General features: G+C 35.6%; 1 protein-coding gene across 1 annotated transcript; it reads right to left on the reverse strand.

Annotated features, from left to right (window-relative positions):
* LOC107620279 (methyltransferase-like protein 6) lies at positions 1505-5139 on the reverse strand. The gene is made up of 9 exons (XM_021113873.1): positions 5034-5139; positions 4880-4941; positions 4377-4427; positions 4241-4259; positions 4012-4116; positions 3174-3281; positions 2782-2832; positions 2338-2400; positions 1505-2249 (listed from the first exon to the last, which is right to left on the reverse strand). The coding sequence occupies exons 1-9, from the start codon at positions 5055-5057 to the stop codon at positions 2130-2132; spliced, it is 603 nt and encodes a 200-aa protein (XP_020969532.1). The 5' UTR covers positions 5058-5139; the 3' UTR covers positions 1505-2129.

An 11371-nucleotide genomic window follows, 5' to 3' on the forward strand; every position in this document is an offset into this window, starting at 1 on the left:
GCCCAAAAGTAGAGTAAAGTTCAATAAGATATATTAAATTGCACATTTTATTGATAAAGTTATACAAAACCTTGCCAAGAAAACCAAATTATCCCAATCAATAGTGAGGGCTTCCATGTCTCCTTTTCAAAGAAAACATGAATTCCAACCCCATCCAAAAATCATTCAATATATTCATACATGCCTTGAATACAAGGGAAAATAATAACGTGCAGAATAGAACATTGCACTGCTACGTGAAATGCTAGCAATGCAAAACTTTAGTGAAAGGAAATAACAACAACCAAAACATTACATAAAGTGAAGATTTGAAGGATTACTTGAAGAGTTTCTCTGTAATATGGTTCATTCGTGCAACATCGGCACCTATAAGTTCATCAACCTTTTTTCCATTTTGAAAGAAATGGAGTGTTGGCTGCACAACGGCACAAGGGATTATAAATATGAAGTGTGATTGATGGACACAGTGAGATATATGGTCCATACCTATGTAAGATTTTATGTATACAAAAGAATAACAGAATAAATGAATTTCTAACTAAAAGCTTAAACAATTACCACAGAAGTAATCTGTAACTTGCTTGCGTAATGTGCCTTGAATTTCTTCCTGAAACACATAGTAGAAAAGGGCAAAATTTCAGGTTTCAGCTGCCTTGGAGCATGGACTTATCTTATGCAAAACACCAGAACATAGTAGAAATACCAAAAAAAAAAATTAAGCTATTTCAGCTTATGAGTAGTAAAGCTTAGTAACTAAAAAAAATGGTTTTCCAGTACATAAATTTTATCTCTATCCATGATTTAAACCTGCATTACATTGTAGAAAATAGGCCATACCTGATCAATATCAATCTTATATGTTGTTACATGAGGGTACTTCTTACTTAGTTCTCCGATTATAGGAGAAATAAACCTGCCTACAAAGAAACAAGAACTAGGGAAACAGTTGGGATTTGTGTCTACAGTAAATAGAAAGCAAGAAAAATATATGAACAATCAGAAGCGCGGAAACTACCTCTTAGCAAACTGTCAATAAACATAGCATGTGATATCCATATAATTAATCATCACACATGCATAATCAAAATATCAAACAGAATATAGTTCACTATATTCCAACCCCATCCAAAAATCATTCAATATATTCATACATGCTTTGAATACAAGGGAAAATAATAGAACCGCGGGGAAGGGGGTTGAAGTTCAACTGCAAAATATCATGTCATTTTCCTTTGAACAAAGCAACACCAAAACAGATATGTCTTCAAAATTTACAAAAAAGGAGAGAGATAAGAACTCATTAGATCAACAAAGAAAGAAAACAACAAACAAGAACCAACCTCATGCTTGGTATCCCAGAGAACTTTTGGTTTACAATATACTCTTAAATATACTCTGAAAAATGGGAAATTAATTTGTATCTTCAGGAACAGATCAAAATGTCAATTAATTAATCAAGTAATTATAATTCACAATTAGAAAGAGAGATAGAGAATCATGATCATAGCAAATAATCAAATCCAAAATAACAAAGACGCAGAGAAACATAAAGAGACAAATGAAATTTTTCAAAATAAAATGACATTTATTAATAGAGAAGAGATATCAATAAATTAATGACGAAGAAGAAGTACCAGCGGCAGTTCGAAGGAGAAATATGGAGGGAGAGAAAGTTGCGTCGAAGAAGAAGCTTGGGAGCGAACAGATCTGAAAACACGTTGACAAAAGAGGTGGCTCGATCCAGAAGCGTTCTACCATGGCACGACGACAGAAACGGCGGCAGCAACAACAATGGCAGTGGTGACGGAAACAGCGGCAGCAACAACGGCGGTGGAAACTCCACTGTGACAGCAACAATAGTATAGAACGGACACGGCAGAAGCTCTCTATCGCAACAGACACGGCTGTGACGCCGGTGCCGGCGGCGAAAATGGCAGCGGAAATGACGGCGAAAATGGCGGTAGAACCCTAAAAATTACACGGCAGGGTCTCTAACTCGGTCTCAGGTTCTCAACTAACCCAGTCTCTCCATTTTGAAAAATTGGAAAAATTAAGCTAAGATTTAATTTTAATTAATGATTAGTGGAGGTTTTTTAAATTGCCAAAAATAAAATGTATTTTGGAGGTTTTTAAAAACCTTCACTAAAATACTCCCTCAAATAGATATTAATCTTGTAGTGCTTGTCAACAGCAAAACCATTTTCTCTGAATAAATTCGTCAAGAACTCGTTCGAAAAGTAGTAAGCACGCTGGATAGAAAATAAAGCATTACATTAGGAAATAAGAAATTTGGATGATCAAAGTTGTAAGATAACAATGCCAGAACTGAAACCTTACAGTGCCATCACCTCTGACATAAAAGTTGTCACTAATCTTTTGATCCTTCCCTAAAAATCTTTCCTATAGAACAGAAAATATGTATCACATGAATCATCATAGCTCAAACAAAAAGAAATAGTCAATCAAAATTTGGAATTAAAAAATTCCCCGAACAACACACTATAGTTCGTAACTTTTCCTTTTCTCTTATACTATACTGTAAACCATCCGAACCGTATCAAGCAAACCTCTATCCATCCTACTCTAGCCACCTTGGCATAGTTATCAAACCTAAAAGTAGCAATGTTTTATTTTTATTCACTTTGATATAAACAAGAAAAAGAAGTAAATTTCGATTCATACAATTATTAAAGAGAAATCAATATCAGAAGGAAAATTATCTGGACAAAAAATTGAGCTCTAGTCTATTCTTTAGGATATTATATGGTAACAAAAATCAACCTGGGAAAGATCTCCCGTGGCATAATCTCGGAACAGCACATATCCATTTGGCTGCAAATGGAGAAAGACATGAATTTCAACACATTTGAAATGAACTGTGAACAAGTTATCTAGCAAGTTTTATGAAAATGTATATCCAATTATTGAATACTAAAGTTTCTTCCCTTGATAATTTTTCTAACATTTTTCAATACTAGAGGCATCTTTTCTGGGGACACTGCTGATAACATAAATATCTGTTTACCAAGTCAGATACTTAAACAAGTGATCTACATATAGTTTTCAATAACAAGAGCACAAAACTTGTGAAATGAAGCCAAAAAATTGACAGATAGTATCTAAGAAATGCAAATGTGATCCCATAATCATTCTACAATACACAATGTAAGTACCATGGTAACAATATCAACCGAAGATGGAAGAATTTCTTTGCACAGATCATCAACTATCAAATCAGAGACAAAAGCTCTAACACGGGACTCCTTGAAGTCTTCATGCGTCTACAATTACAAACAAAAATATAATTACATAAATAAATGTAACAACTTTGCTTCCGTTGGATTTGGAATACTGTAAAATAAGCAATATTTCTCCTTTTATTTTATTTTATTTTTTTATAAATGAGAGAAGCTTAGGTGATACAAATTTATTCTTGATCAACATATATCAAATGCAGTTAATGCACTCTTTTTCCATAATAGAAATATGAATTCCTAAGTCTTACAGGTAATTGGATTGAGTTAGCGGATCACTGAGCAATAGACACTGAGGTTACAAAAGGGAAACTACATACTGCTAACCTGGAGGTGTTCGTGTCAAACACGGTTTAAACCAATGCTCCAATACTAGGTATGGATGTGGATTTACATTTTCCAGCACAATGAATGATATCAGAAGAGGTGGCAATTAGGTCCACCGTCCATTACTCTATCATCCATCAAAACCATCTATATCTGAATTTAGTTTAATACTATTCACCCAGTGAATTCAGTTTAATACTATTTAATATTGTTGGATGTTTTAACAATTTTGTAACAAATCAAAATGATATAATGGCTTTTTTTATTGATCTTCTATGGTCAAATCCAACATTCATGATCCATCTATTTGCCACTCTAAATTACCGATTACCATACATTTTTTTTATACCAACAAATCAGGAACGAATCAAGAAGCAGACAGCAAAATTGTTACAATGGAGAGGAAGTTTACAAAACGAAGATGTCTGACCTTAACTAACTCAATAGCCCGTGGCGAGAAATCACATGCATAAACAAAAGCATCTGGATAAGATGCTATCACTGGAAATATAGTATTTTCGGCTCCACAACCAACCTGTTTAGTAAATAGCTTTGACTATTAAGCAACTTATTAATACAAAGAACTACTAAACAGGATTTTGACAAAAAATGAATTTCATTCATAAACACCAAGAAAGAAGAAAATGAAAGTAATATACCTCCAAAATCACTTTTTTTCTTCTCCCCAAAAATGATTTTCATGCAAAAAATTGCTTATATTGTCAGTACTGCAAGCATCAAAGTTAAAAAGAAAACAAACCAAATCAAAATTGAAGATATTATTTCCTCACTCACCGAAAAGTAATCTCCCTATTCCTTATCCAAGTAGTGCCTATCCTTAAAAAACTGTAAAAAAAATTGAATCATCACTACAGCAAAATTACTTATAGCAAATGCCTTGAACATGAAACACAGATAATGGGTGAAAAACTTGGAAGAGTGATCATCCGGTTACAGAAATAGTCAATAGACACCACAGACAAGAGGAAACCAAATACAAAATGAAGCAATAAGACATTTGCATTAACATAGTATAGAATAGACTAGTCTAGTCTTTAGGTATTACTGCGAATCCAATTCAGTATATCATTTTCCCCAATAAACTACAAAAATCTCATCTTTTTATTTTATTTTATTTTATTATTAGAAATTTCAGCTTATCTTCATTCACTTTGCAAATCCAAATTCCCAAAACAATGAAACCAATGGCAAAAGATACTTATAATTAATACTAATTAAAAAAGAATATTTCACCAAGTATAAACTAAATAAAACATAATAAGCAAACAACCTTTTACCTTGTCCTTGTGGCACTTGTAGAAGACATCCCAATACCTCTTTGCTTCTCTTTCATACTTCTTTGCAAAGTAGAACCCAATAAACAAAATCCCCCAAAAAAAAAGCTTTTTTGTGCAGGAAGTTTGCAAGCAAGAGCATTATAAGAAAGAGTACCTCTCCAAAAAGGCGTGACCCCATTGTTTGAATTTGGGTAAATTTGCAACCTTTGTGTTTGTTGCGGTTTCTATTGCTCCATAGAATCTTGGGTAGGTGATGATGATGATTAAATAATAGTTAACATATTGTAATTAAAAATATATTATTGGATTTAGTTAGTGAACATTGTTAACATAGATTTATATATTAGAAAATATATTTTTTAATGTATTTAATAATTATTAGAATAAGTATAGGGAGCCAATGTACTTGTTGTACAATGCATACAATGGGGTTATTTTTAATTAAAATTAAATTTATGGGTAATGAATTAATTTTGAATTAATTCAAATTTAAATTTTGAAAAAAAATAGGATTAGAAGCAATTATAGGATCACAACGTAGACGTCAGTTTATCAATACCGTATCATCTCCATTGTCTCCAGGTCTAACTGAGAACTACTTTCCCACCCGTCACTCCCCGCCGTCGGACTCGCCTACCACCAGCGTCAAAGTCCGCCAAGGCCCTCGTCTAGCACCGCCTACACATTTTTTGTTCGATCTCCGTTGGGCCGCAACCATACAGACATCCAGCGAGCACAGCAAGCAGGCGTGTGTTTCATGTGTTTGATGTCGACGTCGCAAGTAGAAGGGGTCTCAAGTGTGCTTGCTCTTCCACCCCCGTCACCCCGCCAGAGTTCATTAATGGAGTGCATTGTGGCTGAACCGGTGGTTTGTTTTCCATCTCCCGGTGGGAATGAGATTTCATTAAATCCAAATGAAAATATAGATAAACCTCTCGTCGTCGATCCTGTTCAAATAACTAAGGTGAGCATCGTTACGTACAAAACGCTTTTCAATGGATGGTCATTTTTAGTTGAAGAAATTGTTTAGAATCAATGTAAGTGGCTTGTTTAATTTTATGTTGTTAATTGGTATTCAGATGCATCAACAACATGCTTCAGTCAACGAAGCTTAGGAAATTTTTAACATATCATTGTAGTCTTATATGTATGTCAAATGTGATTAACGATTGTAACCACGTCATATTAATGTGTTTTTGGAAGAAAATACTTATTTGTTGAAATAGCTTATATGAAAACCTATTAAAATTCAATATACTCCCTCATAAATAAAATACAGTGGCATGTAGGCAATGTTAATGCAAAAGTTATCAATTGAATTAGAGTTGTAGCCAATGGTAATATAAGTAAGAAGGATATATTTTGATAATGAAAAGGAAAAATGCAGGAGTTATCAATTGATGCTTTTCATGTATTTGCTTCCTGCATGTTAGTATTAGAAGATGAGTATATGTATATAGTTATGCATGATGCTCAATGTATGCATAAAGAAAGCATCTCTTAAAAGTAAAAATATGCACCAGTGGCAGTGGCTGGTAAACCGAGGAAGGAACTGTATGTATGGGAGTTGTACCTAATGCATGTTCAGCTGTATGCTATTCAGTGTTAACGTGAAAGAGAGTAGGTAGTAGTCACAATAACTGTGTAATAGTTCAAGTGAAATAATTGATTCAATTACCATGATTAGCATTTAAATGCCTTTTATGTAAAGCTTAAATTAGTTGGGTGGATGACTTGATCTATAAATTTAGTTAGCATTTTCTTGTACTAGTAAGTGAGGTTTCATGTACATGATAGTAAATAAAAATTGAATTTTTTTTTTGTAATTTATGTGTTTATGTTAAAAGTGCAGGCCACGCAAATGTTAGATGTTACTGATATTGGGAGTGACGAGATGGATACTTGTGACGAGGTTCAGATTGTAGTTTAAATTTGTGCAGTCAAGATCCGCATGTTTGATTTCATAATTAATGGCTTTATTTTTTTTCTGATACGTAGTTACCTGATCACGGTTCCCTGGAGGAAGATGAAATACCAAGTGTTGAAATGCGGTTTGCGAAGTTGCAACTAGCTCATGATTTTTATGTTAGCTACACAAAGAAAGTTGGATTTGCAACTAAGATAATGACGACAACATTTGACAAGATCACGAAGGAATTCGTTAACCAGGCTATCCACTGTAATCGGGATCGCATCCGCGGGTCTCGTGTCAAAGCACCAACGCGCAAGAACCCGATTTTAGCCATCGGGTGCAAGGCAAGAATATATGTGAAATTTGATAAGGAGAAGCAAGATTGGCTTTTCTTCAAGGTTGAGTTGAGGCACACGCACCCATGTTCGGGAAGAAGGCAGTGCACTACCGCGAGTATAGGCAGCTGACCATGCATGCGAAGTACGTGATTCAGAATAATGATGAGGCTGGGATTCGACCAAACAAGACCTTCCTAGCTTTGGCAAATGAGGTTGGGGGCCCCTCGAATATGGGATTATTAGAAAAGGATTTAAGAAACTATATTACAGTAAGACTCCGAACCAGCAACGCAAATGCGGATGTTAGGGTAATGATGAACTATTTCATGAGAATGAAGGACATCAATCCAAACTTCTTCTATGCAGTGAAATTGGATGATGAGTGTAGATTTAGGAGTGCAGTTTGGGTTGATACAAGGTGCAGGGCTTCCTATGAATACTACGGAGACGTTGTCTCACTTGATAGCACTTACAGTACAAATAGGTAACAGGTGGTGTAGTTGGTTTTTTTTTTTTTTTGGTTATTATTTTCCTTGTGGTTGTGACTGGGAATTCTTAATGGCATTTGGTTACGTGTATAAGCATGGGTTACCATTTGCGTCCTTCGTTGGTGTCAACCACCATGGTAAGTCGACCCTCCTTGGATGTGCGTTGTTGGAAAACGAGGAAATTTCGAGTTATGAGTGGGTTTTTACCCAATGGGTGACGTGCATGGGAACAGCTCCACAGTGCATCATTATCGATCAATGCAGATCCATGTATGGTGCGATAAGAAAGGCGTTACCCAATACACATCACCGTTGGTGCATTTGGCACATCATGAAGAAGTTTTCGCAGAAGCTTAGAGGTTATTGCCGGTACAGAGAGTTTTATGCCGACATCAAGGACATTATTTTCAACTCTCGGACGGAGGAGTCATTCGAGAAAAAATGGTTTGAATTTATAGAGGAGTACAATTTATATGACAACACATGGCTGTCAAGTTTGTAGTTGTACAATTACATTATGCTTTTCAATTGATAATTATGAGGTAGCTGGCTTTATCTGTTATGTAATAATGAGTTCAGTGAAAGGTTTCTTATAACTTGAACTGTGTGTTTTTTGTAGATCTTTATGATGACCGAAGCATGTGGGTTCCTATATTCTTCAAGGGTGAATTTTGGGCTGCCATGAGGAGTACGCAAGGGAGTGAGAGCATGCACACATTCTATGGTGGATTCTTATATAGCAAGACTAGCTTGGTCCAATTTGTTCACGAATACGACAATGTGCTTGGAGCCAAGGAGCAGAGAGAATTGGAGGATGATGCAGTAGACTCCAGGGGAGTTATATCTTGTGCAACGAGCTCGCCTATGGAGAGACAATTTCAGTAGGAGTACACTACTAGCATGTTTAGGGATGTTCAAGTTGAGTTTGTGAAAAAGGCTTATTGTAGAGCATCTGTAGTTACTAAAGATGGGCCAGTTGTATGCATGAAGGTGGAAGAGGAAAAATCAGTACATGATAATATGCTTTGTGTTTCGTACGTCGTCCACTTTGACCGCTCCACACAGGAGGTTCGTTGTGAGTGCAATCTTTTTGAGAGTTCAGGTGTGATGTGCTGTCACTGTCTTGAAGTTTTTCATTCGTTTAAAGTGTATAAAGTACATGCCTGCTATGTTCTCCCTCGATTGAGCAAGAATTTAAAGCGCAAGCATACTTATATCAAGAGCAGTCACGACGTCAGCTGATCAGATGTGAGTCATAATGCATTCAAGAGATTATGTGCACACTTTTACAACATTGCGCAGGAGTTTGTAAATGACGACGATGAAACAACATTGTTGCATGCTGCTCTAGAAGAAACAAGGGCCAAGCTAAGTGAGCACCATGCTAAGAAGAGGTCCGAGAGCATGGCGGAGACCCACACCAGCATTGGTTCACAAAATTCGAATGTTCTCGGTCTTGTCGACATCCAAAGACCATCTTGGTCACTACAAAGGGCCGGCCAAAGAGTAAGAGGCTCAGAGCGACCCTTGAGAAGTCTTTCAACAAATCTAGTCGGAGGAAAAACAAGAATGTTTCCCCGGTACATGCTTGTGTCAATATGACTTGAACTATTAATTTTGTTATTACATTATGTCATGAGTTCAATGTTGTAATTTTTGGATAAATTTAGCAGATGGTTCGTTCAAATACATATCAGGATACAAACATTGGTGATCCTATTGCCCGGAATGCGCCAGAACAAGTGGGAAGCTTCATGTCTTTGCTAAGCTCGTTTGACAAAAAGTTAGAATATACGGGACATGGGTGTGCGTGTGTTTCTTTTTCATCTTGATGTAGATATGATTTCGAATGGCATTCATGTATCATGGGTAATAAATGAGTTGGGTGGTATTATGTTATGAAGATCTATTTTACGGGGTTGAATGCAGTTGTTCCAAGAATCTATACATGATTAATTTTAGTCTACAATTCAAATTTGTTGCAAATAAACCAATTTAACATGTTGTATTATGTATGACTTTTAATTAGTGTGTTAACATGGATGTTCAATTCAATACGGAATCGGATGTTTATTTAAAGTTATCCACATATTCTTGTTTCAGAATAGTTAACGTGTATGTCTGAGATCAGTTTCAAGAATTTTCCATTGGATGTTCGATTCAGTAAGATTCAGATGTTTATAATTCCTAGTATCCCCGGATGGTTATTCTGTATAATTTGGGTGAATTTTGGTTGATATATTAGTATTATTTTTAATTTGGATGTTCGAACATGTACGACAGCGAATGGTTACTTCTTCTTATACGCAGATGATAACATAAAATTTCCATGACTTATTGTGTGTAATATTATACAAGAATTTTACCCTGGATGTTCATTTCCATAGGAAAGCAGATGTTCAATCCTATTGTTAACTGAATGGTTATTGTTGAGCACTAGCTTTTCTGTGCTGAGCTATTTTCTTGAAATAGAACCATAGTACTTAGAGAACCAAATATGTACATCATATATCTTATACCAAGAGTCTAACATCAAAAGACCATATACACCTAAGCCGAAAAACACATAAGTTAATAAAGGTTTCTATGTTCTTAAGACTAAGTACAACTATTGCTTTCTCCATTTTCGGTTTTTTTTCACAGGTTGTTCCCCGACCTGTTTCATCAGTGTCCTCGTACTTGGTGCCGTGAATGGTGATTTCACCTCCTTTTTCTTGTTTCTTCTAGGGTTGCGGTGCGCACATTTCTCATTTTCTTCCAACAAAGTTCGTACCTGTCCTATTGACTCATTGTGCACTCCCATGACAATGTCCAGCATTAGCTGAACTTTCAAAGCAAGAAGCATATCCTGTGGGTATTTTCATGATGAGGATAATGATTGAATTTTGTAAGAAACATGAACCGGAAATAAAAAATCTAAAAATGAGTGACAGAGTAACTTACATCATCCCATTCATGTAGTCTACAATCTTCAGTCCATAACTCCATGAATTTAATTACAAAGATGCCACAATCCCAACTATGTAAATAACAAGGGTCCATTCAGTATGATATCAATGTCAAACCAATTGCTAAGCATGAATTTGCTAGGTGTGGCGATTACTTATACTTACCCGTTGGGTTGCACGGGGACTGAGGCATATGCAATACTTGGGCCATTCAAAGTACGCTCATAAGTTGGTATAGCCACCTTGGACATGTCTTCAATCAGTCGACCATGTAAAAAACTCAACCATACTTTGTTAACTATTGAACTTATTTGTCAATGAATTCGAAAAAAATGCACATGTGGTGTCCTAACTTATCGCATATGCATCTAGTTTCCTCCTTTCATCAGTGGGTTCCTCACATTTCAGACTATCAATTACCAACACCCGTTTCTGGGCCACATTAAAAGCATACAGCCACCAGTGTCCTTTCCAACACATTGGAATAAACCACTGCAAAAAGATAACACAAATAACAACACATGCAAATATGAAATGCATGGAGTAAGATGCACGACAAACATAATAAACTTCATAGGTTGGTTCAATCTTTACCATTATTGGTTAAATGACCTAGCAAGTTCACTTTCACATATAGGAAGTACGAATGAATCGGTGCATGCAGAATACAAATGAGATAACCTTTAAAATTTCTCAAAACATCCATCAGTTTATGAAGAATAAGTGACCAGGACAAATAAGACATTATCCTAAAAAGGCTAACCATGTGCTACATAAAAAAGAATAATGTCTAACCCAATTTATTT

This window comes from Arachis ipaensis, chromosome B10, assembly GCF_000816755.2.
Source record: "Arachis ipaensis cultivar K30076 chromosome B10, Araip1.1, whole genome shotgun sequence".
Lineage (NCBI taxonomy): Eukaryota > Viridiplantae > Streptophyta > Magnoliopsida > Fabales > Fabaceae > Arachis > Arachis ipaensis.

Bases quoted from the DNA above. Each gene is read 5' to 3' on its own strand.
- LOC107620279 (XM_021113873.1), bottom strand. From the start codon at position 5,057: ATGGGGTCACGCCTTTTTGGAGAG. The intron at 2,833-3,173 runs GTACTTACATTG...CTCCATTTGCAG, and splicing joins CGGTTGATATTGTTACCATG to CCAAATGGATATGTGCTGTT. The intron at 2,250-2,337 runs GTAAGGTTTCAG...TTTTCTATCCAG, and splicing joins ATGTCAGAGGTGATGGCACT to CGTGCTTACTACTTTTCGAA.